Source organism: Nilaparvata lugens, chromosome 4 (genome assembly GCF_014356525.2).
Source record: "Nilaparvata lugens isolate BPH chromosome 4, ASM1435652v1, whole genome shotgun sequence".
NCBI classification, from domain to species: Eukaryota; Metazoa; Arthropoda; class Insecta; order Hemiptera; family Delphacidae; genus Nilaparvata; species Nilaparvata lugens.
Window position 1 is genome coordinate 15,376,323 of NC_052507.1, and position 16,270 is coordinate 15,392,592.

A 16,270-nucleotide genomic window follows, 5' to 3' on the forward strand; every position below is an offset into this window, starting at 1 on the left:
TGATAATGAAAGAATGCATTTGTACAATAATACTTCTGTTCAAAATCATGCTTTTGGCAATTCTAATAATAAAAATTCCAATAAAAATAATTTCAACCGTAGGAATGATAGTGTATGCTACACATGCAATCAGAAAGGTCACATCTCTCGTAATTGTTATTCAAAAAACGAGCGGCGCGGTTTTCCAAAAGACAACACCTGATTTCTAATGCAAGTCTAAAAATAAAAAAGAATTATACTCACAAAAACCAATTAGGAAAGATTAAAAAAGGACTTTGTGGCGTTATCAATTCTAATAATAATCTGCCTTTTATTCCTGTTAGCTTTGGAAATAGCAAAATAACTCAGTCTGCTTTGATTGATACTGGTTCCTCTTACTCCTTTCTTTCATACAACTTATTTCATGAGTTGACTAAAAGTAATGAGGTGGATTTCAATGTATTCAGTAAAAACCTGATTTGTTCTGCTGCTAATTCTTCTGATATGACTATAAAAAAGGCTTGTATTATGAAAATCAGATTGCAACATATGACTTGGAAGTTTGAATTCCTTTTGAGTAGTGATTTGCCAGTCAAGATAATACTTGGTGCTAATTTTATAAAAATGTCAGATATGATTATTGATTTACCTAATAATCGATACTTCTTTTGCTTCAACCCTAGTACTACATTTCCTTTAATTCGTGATGCAAACAACAATGCTAATAAAAGAAATTTCTCGGTTAGTAATGTTATTCAAAAAATTATTCCTGGAGATGTTTCTCATCTTTCTGATTTTGAATTGAAAAGGGTGAACAAAATCATTGCTGACTTTCCTGATGTATTGACCAGTAGAGTAGGGAGTACTGATTTAGTACAGTATGATATCAAACTGACTTCAAATAAAATTGTTAGATGTCAACCTTTCCCTCTTACTCCTTTCAAAACTCAGGTTATGAGAAGTAAAATTCAGAAATTATTGGATGATGGAGTTATTGAAAACTCTGACTCTCAGTATAGCAGCCCTTGTTTTCTTGTACCAAAAACTGAAAATCCCACTGATGAGAAAGATTTCAGACTGGTAGTAGATTATAGGCGTCTAAATCAAAATATTGAATTAATTTCTGCACCAATTGGAAATCTAAATACATCCTTTCATCATTTTTCGAAAGCCAAGTACTTCTCTACTCTTGATTTGAATAATGCTTATGGACAGATTGCTCTTACCGAACGTTCTAAAAAGTTAACTGCTTTCATTACTCCTTTTGCACTTTATCAATATAAAAGAATTCCAAATGGAATTTCTTCTGGAGCTCAAGTACTTTCCAGCCTAATGGAGAAAATATTTGGTGACCTTAGATTTAAAAACGTTTATTTCTATCTTGATGATTTAATTGTATACACTGAAACTCTTGAATCCCACTTAGAAGTACTGAGAGAGGTATTCAACCGTCTTCGTAGTGCAGGTCTAACTGTTAATCCTACCAAAGTGTCATTTTGTGTTCCAAAAATATCTTTTCTTGGACATATTGTCTCTCACAACTCTATTAGCATCGACCCTGATAGAACTAAGGCCATTGTAAACAGTCCTGTACCGAAAAGGGTGAAAGACATTCAGAAATTCATTGGTTTGTTAAATTTTTACCATAAATTCATTCCCGACCTGGCAACCATTGCAGCCCCATTAAATGCACTTCGAAAGAAAGATGTAAAATTCATTTGGAGTACTGAATGCCAGCAAGCATTTGACAAATTGAAAATGATAATTACCCAGCCTCCTGTTTTAAAAATTGCCGATTTTAATCGTAGATTTGTTCTGGAAACAGATGCATCTAGTGTAGGTATTGGCTGTGTCTTGAGTCAGGATTATGACGGTACTCTTGCCCCAATAGCATTTGCATCCAGAACATTATCCACTTTAGAAAGGAAATATTCGGCGTATGAAAAAGAGGCACTTGCTGTGTTATTTGGTATTGAAAAGTTCAGATATTTCTTAGAGCATACGAAATTTACTTTACATACTGACAATAGTGCTCTGCAATGGCTCCCAAGCCATTAGGAAGGATAGGCCGGTGGATTCTTAGAATAAGTTCTTTCCAGTTCGATGTCAAACATATCAAGGGTACTGATAATGTGATTGCTGATTATCTAAGTAGGATGTTTGATGAAAATCCTGATAAGGAATCTACTGATAATGTTTCTCCTAATGAATTTGAAAGTCTTGATTCTCCTGCTTTGTGTAACGTTGCTCTATCTGACTTTCCACTATGTTTTACTGAGATTTCTGATTATCAAAAAAAGGATCCGTTCATAATAGAGATAATGAATAAGAGGAATCTGGAGAAGATATTTTTCCATATTCTATTTCTAAAGGGGTACTTCTTTATAATAGCAGAAATAATCAGGAACCCAAGATTGTTCTTCCTAGTATTTTGAAGCCCATGATTTTCAAATATTATCATGAAACTACTTATGGCGGTCACTCTGGTTTTCTGAAAACACTAAACAAAATAAAACAAAAATTTATTTGGAAGGGTATTTCTAAAGATCTAGTTGCTTTCATCAAGTCCTGCAAGTTATGTTCATTGAGTAAGCCAGCACAAAAAACTAATTATGGTTATCTTTGTTCATCTATTGCTTCACAACCATGGAAAAAATGTTCTTGGACTTTGTAGGGCCATTACCAAGGACAACAAGTGGTAACACCATGATATTCTCCTGTATGGATGCTTTCACTAAGTATTCATGGCTACTTCCATTACGAAAAGCAACCTCTGAGTCTTTATGTAAGGAGCTTCAGAAAATATTTGTAAACTTTGGTGTCCCTAAATATGTAGTTTCTGATAACGGTCCTCAATTTAAATCAAATTTCTTTAAAAACTTTTGTTTCCAAAAGGGAATTTTGCATATAACTCAAACAGAATATAATCCTAAACCTAACCAAGTAGAAAGAATACATCGTAATTTAAAATCTTGTCTTATTAGCTTTAATCATGACAAACAGAATAAATGGGATTTAACTCTACAGTGGCTTCCGTTAGCATTCAATAGTGCTTTCCATGAGAGTAGCAAGTTTTCTCCTCATGAACTGATGTTTCGTCATAAGGTTAATAATCCTATAAACAATATTTGGAAAATTGATGATATACTACCAACGAAGTTTGTTAAAGATACTAACAAAATATGGAAAGATGCTTATCATAACTTATTGAAGTCTCATAATTCCAGTAAAAAGAGGTATGATATGTAAGAAATCCAATTCCATATAAGATAGGTGATATTGTTTTCCTAAAATCAAATCCTGTTAGTAAAGCATGTAATCAGATTACTGCCAAATTACTTCCCAGGTATTCTGGACCTTATTTGATAAAAGAATGGATTAGTCCAGTCAGTGTGAAATTATTTTCAACCGATGGACAAAAATTTGTGCGACGAGCACATGTGAGTCAACTTAAAATGGGAAATAATCCTTAAGTAGACTTTTCTCATAATGAGATTTTTTTATTGTAATACACATATGTGGTGGACGCACCCATATGTTTGTGGTAGTTACTCTTGTAACTATTCTATTTGTGTAAAATTTTGTTGTGTTCTTTGGAAACTTGTGATTCTGCACAATTATTGTGTCACTTGATTTCTTGTAACATGGTATGATGAAGAATGTACTGTATATTTAAGAATTGTAATAATTATTGCTTCGTAACTAAGTAAGTTACAGTGTATCAATTTAGTTGTATATGTTATTTTGATAATTTGTTATTTGCTCACTAAACTCATTGCTCAGTTTTCTCTCGGTAACTCATGCTAACTCTTGCTTTTCTCTTTGGTAATTTGGATTTTTGAAGTTTTGTCCAATGCTTGTAGATTTTATTTTCTTCTTTGAGCCTTGTCGACCTGATCAATTGACAATGATCTCTCTTCTTTCTCTTTCTCTTCCCTCTACTTTCCATTTTCTTTGGGCGGCCGACCAATTACTCTCCTTTTCTATTTATTTAACTTCTTTCTTGAATAAATTTCTGGTACAATTTGGTTCCTAAATTAAATACCCCAGTTGTGGAGGTTTGTACCAAAAATTTATTAATTACTTAATTTTATTTTATTTATTTTATTTTCTCCTTATTTGGACATAACTTTGAATATCCATTTATTAAATTTCTAGTTAATAATTTTGATTTGTTGGATTGGTACAACTGGACGAAGCCTTGTCGGTTGACCAGCCAGCGATTTCTTTTTCTTCTTGTTCTAAAAGGCCTAGCTGTGGCATCTCAAAATGTAGCATGTGATTTGAATTATGAAATATCTAAATTTTTTTACTACAATAATATTATACATAAATAAATTAATGTATAAGTACAGAAGAGGTCTCAAATCAAAATTCAATTAATTATTATGAAACTGAAATTATTTGGTTTTCACTATACTTCAGTATGTGTTGACACTATTTTTAATTTAAGTAAGTAATAGCATAGACTAAATAAACAATCTGAATCTGTGGTTATAGTTTCTGATAAGATCGAATATACAACATTACATGCTACCGTACTATTTGAATGGAGAAAGAGTTCAAATAAAACAAATTAATATTTTCTATATTTGGCTTAGTGGTTTTGTGTTTTTTTTCGGTTTTGTATATCTTTTGTCTTTTTAACACCAAAAAGAACTTTATTCGAATTTAAAGTATTGCTATCACTATAACTTTATAGTGTCCGGTTTCCCAATGTTCCCCATCAAGGTACCTAGAATACATGTATTCTATTAAGTTTCCCATTAAGATACGTTTACACAAGAGTTATTAACAAAATGTTAATAACTTAATCCTTACAGATTCTATTAGATTGAACATAGCTTATCATATAAATGATGAACATATGTGTTTGTCAAGTTCCATTCAATCTAATAGGATCTATGAGGACGGAAAAATAAACATTTTGTTAATAACTTTGGTGTAAACGCAGCTTTAGGGAACTTTGGACTATATACGGCGAGGTGTAACTACCCTTGGGTCTCCCCACCGAAAGCCATACGCTAATAATGGAGAGATATTTTATTAATTAAAACTAGAGAATTCATTTACAGAATACATTTATTTGGTTAGATATGACAAGAATATTATTGTGAGTCTATTTTGTCTTACATTTAGGATGGCAGAATACATTCACGCACAGATATTATCTTAGCAAGCTAAGCTCATCTTGTGTGGGACTCTCAATTCCTGAACTGAAAGCTAAACATGCAGGTGGCATTGGACATTAAAAAATTAAAAAATGTAGCCTATATGAAAGAAAATTAGTTTGAAAATTATATGAAAACAATATAAATGTTATGCAGTCTTAGAAAAATATTTATGAAGATTAGAATATAATAATTAATAAAAACAATATAAAAACTTGTAGTACCTTTATTATTAAAAACTTTAAAATATATCAATGATTAGTTTTGATCATAACTTAGGTCATTTTCAAGTTGAAATGTAGAAAATAAATAAACAAACATATAAATAAATTTATTTTTTACAAACTCATTTTCTCAAAAAATCTACAACATTTATTTGTTTGTTTTTCTATTTACATTTCAACTTGAAAATGACCTAAGTTATGATCAAAACTAGTCGTTGAAATATTTTAAAGTTTTTAATAATAAAGGGTACTACAAGTTTTTATATTGTTTTTATTAATTTGTACAAAAGTAGCGCATATAAGTGAAGTGTTTTTAGAATATAGAATTATAATAAGAGAATCGACTACACAGTTTGCCATACCTGAGATTGAAACAAGAATAACTGTGAAAAACCTGTAGCCTATGTTCATGATCGCTCTCAATGCTGGCAAAACGATGATAATAGGGTAGTTTATTAAAATTAATCTGTAATTACTAGAACAAGACCTATTATCCTCAGCTCTGGTCAAGTATAACTGAATATAATATGGGAAATGAAGATCTTGTTATACTCCTTGTTTTTATCACATATCCTGTGTTGGCGGCGAAAAAAATTAATATCAATAAATATGACCACAGACCACACTATAGAGTCGCACCCTCGTATGGTGTGGAAGTATGGCACCATACTTCCCTAGGAAACTCAGTTCCTTGAGGAAATTCCTTCTAGTTCCTCTCTATCTCTGTAGTGAGATTCACTTTAAACAGTCAGCATTGATTGAATGAAATCATTGATATTATACATGGGAAAATTATGACAGTTCAAAGTGAATCTTATTATAGGAAATCCGTTCAATTCCTCTAAGTTCCTAGAGCAATATCACGTCTGACACATATAGGTCTATCCAAGTCAATGGCAGATCAGGAAATTTTAATCAATGACCGCACTTCCCAAAGGAAATTACAGAATGCGATTCGAAAATCAAAACAATATTAAAGGAAATCTCCCCACCATAACAATGATGCGTAATTTGAAAGAAATATAATTCATAAGAAGTACCGTATTCATCTTGTGTAACAATGTGAATAAGATATAGATATCTACAACAAAAAAACTACATATTGAAAATAATTATAATGATTATGACAGAAAAGTGTGTATAAGGCCTAAGGAATACTTATAATGAGCTAATTTAACTGCAATATTGTGAGAAAATTGAAATGTTAATTAATTGATTATAAATTGAAAATTAATAATGCCCATTATTATTATTATTATAAAGAGTAGCGCAAGGAAACGAGGACATTTTGAAGAAATGTCATCCCACTAATAGATTTTTTAAACTAGTGAAGTAAATTATTGACAGAAAAGCATGTGTTCAGCATGTTTTTATACAATCAAAATGTCTAAAGTCACCTTTTAATTTACAAATAGAATCAGAATTTATTGTACAATTAATAACTGAAATTCCATTGAGAGTATATTAAAAAGAAAATCCTTATCCATTGAACAATCCACCAGAATACACCAATGGGATACAATATTGTGTGACATATTCAGTATTGGTTACACATATGTGACATGGTTATAGGCCCCACTTCTACCTCTCCTCAGCGTTTTTAGTCTATCAGCCAAAACTGTCTGATCAGCTTTTAGTTTTTAAAGTTGTAAAAAATTATTTCTCTCTTAAAGAAGGAACTGATGTTTGGGGGTATGTCAAACCTTGTGGTTCATGACAATAGTGGTTCTATAGAAAAATATTTTATCATTTATCAAACAAGAAGTTTTCATAACATCTCTTGTATTTGACTCATTTCTTGGCATCATAGGAAATCCATCCAGATAATATTTAATATATGCAATATTGCTTATTCACTCTGCACACTTCCTGAAATAAATTCCGGAATGCGATTCTAATATTATCTTTTTCTTGTTAAACAAAAAATTTCAACAGTTGAGGGTTTACATAAAAATGGTAGCCCTACATATTTATAAAAATTCAAATTATCTGAATCTATTTCTCATTTTTCCATAATAATATGAATGATTCTCTTTTAAATTATGGGGTTTTTTATATATTTTTTTGACAATTTCTTAGTCTTTTTCATCCAAAAGGGTTTTTCATACTTAAGAATAATTATAGGCCTACTAATTACATGCTACTTACTTGTGATGTGCCATTAAAATACTTAATTTTGAAATAGTTTTGAACGCACGTATTATAGTAACAGACCTAAGAGTAAAGAATAATAATGAATCAATTAATTTCCACAACTACATCATATTCATCTTGATAGATAATATAATATATATATATATATATATATAATATATATATATATTATATATATATATATATATATATATATATATATATATACAAAAACATCTCCTTAGCAACAGAGATGAAAATTTTCAAAGTCCTAGTTTTAACATAATTTTATTTTCAATTCCCTTTTTGGATGGTTTTATGCCTTATATCCTCTTGGAGCGCTGGTGCTTGTGTGTCACCACTTGTTTTGGTTGCTGCCGCTTGGAGTGCTGGTGCTTGTGTTCACAGTTGCCCTGTCGATTTTGATAGTTTTAATTTTTATTCGTCAATTTTGTCATTTCAATCGATTTATCAAATAGATTTATTATACTTAGTTCAGCATTAGTCCTATTTTAGCCTATTTTAGCATTATTCATTTATATTTGCCATTTTTCTGCTGGTGGGTTCATTGTTTCACAGTTGGTACACTGCCTTGTAGGCTGAGTTCCTCCTGCTCCTGTCGATGGAATGGTTGTAGAAAGTGTATTTCCAAGTTTCAAATTTATCCTTTTTAATCTTAAAGTGACAAATTTGCTTTGAAAATGTGTCTCATCGATTCACAAATATCTATTCTCGATGTGGTATTCTAATTTTCAACGTTCATCATTATTTGTGTCAAAAAACTTGTAAGTAACTGAACGACATTACTCGCACACAATGTGCTTTGTCCCTCAACTTCGAATTTCGACATTTATCAAATTTGTGCTTCTAATTCTGAAGAACTGTTGATCCAACAACGATAATATCCAGAATAAACTATTTTTACTAGAAGAACTTTATTCTCTGTATTCAATTCTAGCTGTGTCCAAATGATACATGTTAGGTTATTTGTTTCATCATAAACTTTGTTTGCAATCTCTCACTTGCAAGAACATTTTTGTCAGCAACTGACAATTTTCAATCATCAAGAAAATATATAGTTCCACTACACTCAATGCATTAAAAACATTACTTATGCATCAGACATTTCTGCATTGAACTAGTTACTAAGCAAGGTTACAATTTATCCTGCATCTAGGATTTGAAGAAGCTTGTCCATGACAATTATTCCTGGAATTACATCAACCCTTGTAATTTCCTCTCATCATTTGAAATCTACACCATTGTGATTTCTTTTCTCAGTGACTATTGCACACTATTTTGGCCACCAGTTGCCACCTCATTGTAACCTAGAACTGTTCATGTTTGAAATTGCTTTATTGGGTCGCGGCTATCAATCTACTTGTATGCTGCTAAGTTACATTGCGCCTGCCGTGTGTACACCTTCATTGAACTATCATCATCACATTGTGGTTTATCAGAATTTGTGTGTGCTTCGTTCATATCACCACAACAATTTACATTTGTGATCTACTCACTTACCTGGAGTTACTTGTTTTCTCTAACAACATCTTGTCCATGCACAAGCCTACGCATTATCGCGCAACACCTGCCGTGATGACATCTGTAATCATCATCCTACTGACTTGGATTCAATTCTATCTCCATTTGTAACAAACCTACTGAGTTGTAGCGCTTAGTACAGCGCCCTTGTTACCATCATTACCTGCTGCTGGTCACACTTGGAGTGGATTCAACTTCTGCACGGCTCCCTGCCGTCTCACTGCCGGTCTGTCTGAGGATTCAGCGCAGTTCACCGCCGACGCCGCCCTGGTACTTGGTTCCATGGCTCCCTGCCGTCCTGTTGCCGGTTTTGTCTGGGTATCTGGTCCAATTCAATACCGACGCATACCTGGTGTCCAGCCCATGGGCATCGTAGACCTTCCAGATATCCTACTGGTTTTCTTTAAGCCAGCTGGTGAAGACATCTAACCTCTTAGTTAAGTATTTTGTTCCGTGCTTCTGTGCACTTAACGATTCATTGTTCAAACCATTTTTATTTACATTTGTTTTTTAGAAACATTTATAAATTACATTTTTTATATTTACTTTTTGAGGTCGTATATTCAAAGTTAGACTTTTCCACGGTCCCAATTATTCATCGCGGTCCCTTTTCAATTTCTCTTGTCTTGCGGAAGACTTTCAATATTTGTTTGTTTATGCAACAGCTGTAATTTCATTAATTACACAATTTTTGTGACTAGGAGTTCTACAATAAATTCAAAACAATTGTATTTTGAAGATTCTGAATTCTCTTTTTATTTGTCAACATAATTGTCCAACTGTGTGGACCCACCATTGTATGTACATGCTTTACTATTCTAAGGTAATAAAACAAACCAAATTACACTTTTTGGAAGGTCTGTTACATACTCATGATCATTATAATATTCTTTATGATTCTAATCCTTGTATGTCATTTAGCCTACCTGTTCCAAGATGGTACTATAAATTCATATATTCAATTTCAACTACAGCTGATCAATAACTCTCTTAAATATCATTCCTTTTTTGCTTACCAGAGTCTTTTATGAGGACAGTTTGGGTGGTCTCATTGAGAGTTGCAATTCAGATCTTGACGACTCTTAATGTCACAATCATTGCAGTCTGCTTAGAAGATTGGAGGTTACGCTTCAATTTCGCCCAAATTATTGAATTTGATGTCAACTATTTCTAAAGGTTTGAAAACAAAAAGGTTTTTTTTTAAAGGTAATTTCTCATAAAGAAATTTTAAAGGCAAATCTAAGAATATTTTCTAACCTCAAAATGTTTTATGGTGATGGGAAGTAGGTATTGATGTTTTTCAATGTTTCTGCCTTGTGTTTCAAAGTACTGTTTTTAATTTTAATGTGAGTAATTGTACATTATAAATATTGAGTGGATTTTGAAATCAATTTGAAGCTCATTTTTTTGCAAGCCAGACACATTCCAGTAATGTCTCCCGGCTACATAGGCCAAAGTCCTTTTCAGGGCAATCCAGATAGTTAATTACTTAGAATAGCACAACTTAATATTGAGGGCATGACAAGAGCTAAAGGAGAAATTTGTGGAAAAATGAGTGAAGATCTCAAAATTGACATCATACTGATTCAAGAAACACATGTAGCAGCGAATATGGATAAAAAGCTGAAGATTCCTGGCTATACACTTGTTAACAGTTTAAATCATGATAAGCATGGAATTGCCACATTTGTTACATCGAATATTGCTTCTAATTGTAGTGGTTTAAATGGAAATAGTCATGCCATAGGCATAGCATATGGAGGGCTGAGTATATTCAATGTGTACAAACCCCCTGGGGAAGAATGGGAGAACCCTGTCCTCCCTCATGCTGCACATCCGTGCATATATGCTGGAGATTTCAACTCTCATAGCCCTCTGTGGGGCTACAGAACTGAAAACAGGGATGGTGAGAGTCTGATTCGATGGGATGAAGTAAATGATTGTCACTTGGAATATGATGCTAAACAAGGCAGCACTTTTCATTCTGCCAGGTGGGGAACTTCTACCACTCCAGATCTGTGCTTTGTGTCATGTAATAGGGAAGGTAGACCTTTGCATGTGACAAGATCAGTTGAATCAAGATTCCCTGGAAGTAAACATAGCATGGTGGTTTTAGAGATTGGCATGAGGTTGCTATGTGTTCAAAATCCTGAACTTCCAAGGTGGAATCTCCGTAAGGCAGTTTGGGCAAAGTTTACTGAAGAAGTGGAGAAAACAGTTTCCAGAATCCCTATCAACATACCAAATTATGAAAGGTTCAGCAGACTGCTTTTCATGGCTGCAAAGAGATCTATCCCAAGAGGCCATAGAAAGAATTATGTCCCATGTTGGAATGCAGAATGTGCATGATAGTTTACTGACTGAATATAGAGTTTCACCAACTGATGAGCTTGCCAATAGCCTGATAAAAAATTTGGATGAAGGAAGACCCAATCGTTGGATGGAAGCCATGCCGAGTCTGGATTTCACTCACTCCAGCAGAAAATCATGGAGTTTACTCTGAAAGCTGAGTGAGAACACAAGATCCATAAAAAGAGCGGATGTGACTCCTGATCAAATAGCTGACATCTGCCAGAAAAATGGTGATATAGATGTGCCCCCAAAGCTGAAAGCTCAAATGAAGCGGAAACTACAGAAGGAGCTGAAAAACTGCATGCAACAATCCTTTTTGGCAGAGTTGGTAAGTTCTGAAGAGATTATAGCTGCCATTAAAAAGATGAAAGGCAATAGAGCACCAGGAGTTGATGGAGTTCTGCCTGAGTTTATCAAGAATTTGGGACCAAAAGCTATAATGTGGCTCTCAAAGTATTTTTCTGAAGTAATGGTTAGAGTGGTTAGAGCTGAGCTCCCCAAATCCTGGAAACAAACAAAGGTTGTAGCAGTATTGAAGCCAGGAAAAGATCAAAGAGACCCAAAAAGCTATAGACCAATAGCCCTGCTGTCAGTTGTGTACAAACTTTTTGAACGAGTCCTGCTGACAAGAGTCGGGAGCAGAATGGATGAGTGTTTGCCAGAGGAGCAGGCTGGTTTCAGGGAGGATAGGAGTTGTGAGGAACAAGTATTGGGGCTCACAACTTACATTGAGCATGGGTTTGAGAGAAACCTCAAATCAGGAGCCGTATTTCTGACCCTTAGTGCAGCATATGACACAGTGTGGAGATCTGGTCTTCTTCTGAAGTTAGCAAGGATCCTGAAATTCAAGGCAACCGTCAATCTCTTTGGAGCTATATTGAGAAACCGTACATGCAGAGTGTCTCTTTATGGTAAACTCAGCACTATAAGAAGATTACAAAATGGTTTACCTCAAGGATCGGTTCTTTCACCAATGTTTTTCAATGTTTATACTGCAGACCTGCCTGTTACTCAATCACGCAAGTTTATTTATGCCGATGACATTGGGCTTGTTACTCAAGGTCGAAATTTTGAACAGCTCCAAATTGTGTTGAATGAGGACTTGGAGTTAATGGCAGAATACTTCCAGCAGTGGTTCTTGAAGCCAAACCCGTCCCAAACTGTCTCAACAATATTCCATCTCAGTAACCAGCATGCAAAAAAGACAATTGATCTCAGGTTATGTGGCAAAAGAATATCTCATCAGGAAGCTCCCCATTACCTAGGAGTCAGACTTGATAGATCCCTCACATATCGACAACATCTGCAGGTGTTGAGAGATAAACTGGAGACAAGGCTAAATATCATCATTAAACTTGCGGGAACAACCTGGGGTTGTGACATGAATGCCCTTTGAACATCATGTCTTGCACTTCTGTACAGTACAGGGGAGTACTTCTCTTCTGTCTGGGCTCGCAGCAGACATGTTGAGAAAATTGATACAGTTTTCAATGAAACTATGAGGAAGATTAGTGGGACATTCAGACCAACAGAGACTGAGTGGTTGCCTATGCTTAGTAACATCATGCCTCCAGATCTCAGAAGGTTGGAGAAGAAGAACAAGTTCATTTCCCAGTTGCAACACATTCATAAGGATCTCCCAGTCTCTAGAGATTTGGCTAACCCTCCACCAAGGTGCCTCAAATCAAGAAGATACTTGAGACTTGACGAGCAGGAGGAAATTAGAAGTGCAAGGGAGTTATGGAGACTGAGATGGTTGCAGGGAGAGGTCAGGAACAAAGGCCTTGTGTATGACCCTAATGACATTGTTCCTGGCACCCAGCTGAGATGTAGAGATTGTTGTTGCCTTAAGGTTTGTACCCACTAGAACGTACCAGACACAGACCGTGTCTGACCATGCAAGGCACGTAAAATAACAACTATGCCCACTACAACGAATCAACAGCGTTCTATGCCAGTACATTACGCATATGGTACGTGTATGGTATGCATATGATATGCGTATGATGCCCGGTCAGAAGTTGTTGGGAACGCATCAGTTAGCAAGAGAATGTAGCGGTGAACAGATGTATGTATATTGCATTGTTGTGAAATAGTGTTCTAATCAGTGTTCACATAATTATTTTTAAATATGACTATTAGGCGATTATCATTAACAGAATTGGCAATGGTTGCAATTATTTTGGACGAGGAAGAGGAAAATAGAGGAACTCAGAGGCGCTATTGGATTCACGAATCTCTAAGAAAACGGAAAACTGAGGGGGAGTATTGGACATTATATAGGCACCTAATGGATGATGAAGCAAAGTTATTTCGTATTTCCGTATGACATCATTCTAGTTTAATGAATTGTTGAGAAAAATTGAAAATGATATAACCAAGAGAAACACTCAATTACGAGACAGTCTGTCACCTAAAGAAAAGCTAGCTGTTTGTCTAAGGTAAGTTAAACCCAAATAATATTTCATAATTTGTTATTAAAAACACAATGTAAAAAACTTAAAGCACTCTTTATTGAAACTTTTAAAATATTTTAAAATAACTACCGGTTTTGGCAATTGCCATCTTCAGGTTTAAATTAAAAATGAGTAAAAAAATAATCAACAAAAGTATAGACTAATTTATGTAGACCTAAAGTTTTCACATTTAAGTTTTTTACATTGTGTTTTTAATAACTTTTAATAAGTAGCCCATATAAGTGAAATAATTTCATGATTTGTTTATTGAGATATATGTATACAGTTAGGAAAATAATTTACTGATAAATATTCCATTTCTCCTGAGACTGTGTAGCGCTCAATTCTCCATGTGTAGTGCATGGTGTAGTAGTACCGGTAGATGCATCATCTACTGGCGATGGGGTGTAGGAATAATCATTAGTAGCTGGTGAATGCAGTTGTAATTCCATTTCAGAAACGAGAGAAAAAACCTTGTTATTTACCAGCACTTGTTGGTATTTAGAAAACTTTTTCACTGTGTCAGAAATATTAAAAAAAAATGATCTAGCTCGTCAGGCTCTTTCTGAGGTACAAAGTGAGTTTTGGCTGTCTAATAATTTTGCCATCAATACAGCTGATGCTGACTGTGGTATACGATTTTTAAATCTTCTTTTAACTGGCTTACTATTTTGCACAGAACTTTTAACAGTCTGGGCATCAGTAGCAACATCGTCAGACGCTGTTTCAATAATTGCATTTGTTTCTGTTTCGGATGTGTGGTTGACCACAGTGTGGTCATCATGGTCTCCATTATCCTCATCACTTGTTATATCAACAGAATCCAAAGTTTTCTTTTCTGCAAAAAATGGAGCAACAAAAGACATCTTCATACTTCCATTTTTTTATTTTTTTTGCTGCCTGTCCCGTTTTTACTTTTCTCTTATTCAAGGCTCTCCTATATGAGTCCCTTAGATTTTGCCATCTTTGTTTACAGGCTGGACCTCTAACATAAAATAATTTCATTTTGTTAATAATTTATAATTTCCAATTATTTTTATTCCTTATTTCATTTTATTTATTTATTTATTATTTCATTTTTATTTTATATTCTATTTTTATTCATTTTATTCCCAATATAAGCTTTTTTTTATTTGCAGGTAATTGGCAACTGGTGACTCATTTAGAACAATTGCTTTCAGCTATAGAATGGGGGTCAGTTCTGTGAGACGTTCAGTTTTTGAAGTTTCTAACGCTATAATAAACAACATGTTGAGTGAAATGATTCCAACACCCACTACAGAGCAATGGGAAAAAAACATTGAAGAGTTTTGGTCCAAGTGGAACTTTCCTAATTGCCTAGGTTCAATTATTGATGGAAAGCATATTGTGATTGTAGCACCTCCAAACAGTGGTTCCCTATATTTTAATTACAAAAAAACATTCTCCATTGTACTTATGGCTTTAGTTGATGCTAATTATAATTTTATAGCTGTAAACGTCGGTGCTTTCGGCAAAGACAGTGATGGTGGTATTTTATCTAAATCGAAACTGGGGCAAGCTATATTAAATAATAAGTAAAATATTCCTGCTAGCAAAAACTTTCCAGGAACGAATGTAAGTGCACCTTGTGTTATATTAGGTGACGAAGCCTTTCCTTTAAAAAATGATCTATTAACACCTTATCCATCACAACAGACCATAGCTGATGTCAAGAAACGTCACTTTAACTATCGCCTCTGCCGAGCAAGGCGTGTAGTTGAAAATGCTTTTGGGATTTCAAGTCAAAAATTTCGCATTTATAATTGAGACGAGAATATGCTGAAAAAATTATTTTAACCACTTGCATTTTGTATAACTACATAAGACGTGGAGTAATTGAAACGGAAACTGTGACTCGTATGCAGTTTCTTCCTAAGCAGAATCTATGACATCAAGGAGGCAATGCAGTTGCTTCTGCTTTTGAAGTACGCAGTCAATTCGCGAATTTCTTCCAAACTGTTGAAGGTCAAATCGACTGGGCTTAACATAACATAAAAAAATTTAACAAAACATAATAAAAAATAAGATAAAATGTACTTTATTAAATCAAACATAAAAAGTATGACTTTGTCAAAGATTTAACGATAATTTGTACTGTAATTGGTTATTCAAAAATCAACGTTTCGTCACAGACAAAATATATTGGCCGACAAATGTTGACCTGGACGTGAATGGCACGCTCCGTGCTTGGCCGGTGACGGAACGGTCTAATGGGTGTATTACATATCAAATGATGTAAAGAATATTTTTTTGTATGTGTCGGTACGGGCACGGTCATGGTATGATACGTTCTAGTGGGTACGAACCTTTAACCGGTTCAGGACGATGGTGGGAAGGTGTGCTGAGCTGATGACAGCATGAGGATACACCTCTGATCCTCTGTGCCAATGTG

At 34.2% G+C, this 16,270-nt stretch overlaps 2 protein-coding genes across 4 annotated transcripts in view; one reads left to right on the forward strand and one right to left on the reverse strand.

Moving 5' to 3' along the window:
* Positions 1 to 12,487, reverse strand: part of LOC120351008 (modular serine protease-like) — a 37,560-nt gene extending 25,073 nt beyond the window's left edge. Inside the window, exon 1 of one of the 2 annotated variants that reach the window (XM_039426746.1) lies at positions 12,352 to 12,487. The gene's annotated coding sequence lies outside the window, so the exon portion shown is untranslated. Of the gene's footprint in view, positions 1 to 5,736; positions 6,070 to 12,351 lie in introns of those variants that run through there. The other variant, XM_039426745.1, reaches the window with a different exon arrangement.
* On the forward strand, positions 9,031 to 15,342 carry LOC120351009. 2 transcript variants are annotated; one of them, XM_039426748.1, is made up of 2 exons: positions 9,031 to 11,729; positions 14,997 to 15,342. In XM_039426748.1, the coding sequence occupies exon 1, from the start codon at positions 10,568 to 10,570 to the stop codon at positions 11,396 to 11,398; it is 831 nt and encodes a 276-aa protein (XP_039282682.1). In that variant the 5' UTR covers positions 9,031 to 10,567; the 3' UTR covers positions 11,399 to 11,729; positions 14,997 to 15,342. The 2 variants fall into 2 exon arrangements, 1 of the variants encoding a protein (XP_039282682.1); XR_005571156.1 differs by lacking the exon at positions 9,031 to 11,729 and adding an exon at positions 12,156 to 13,842.
* Positions 15,343 to 16,270: the final 928 nt, after the last annotated feature.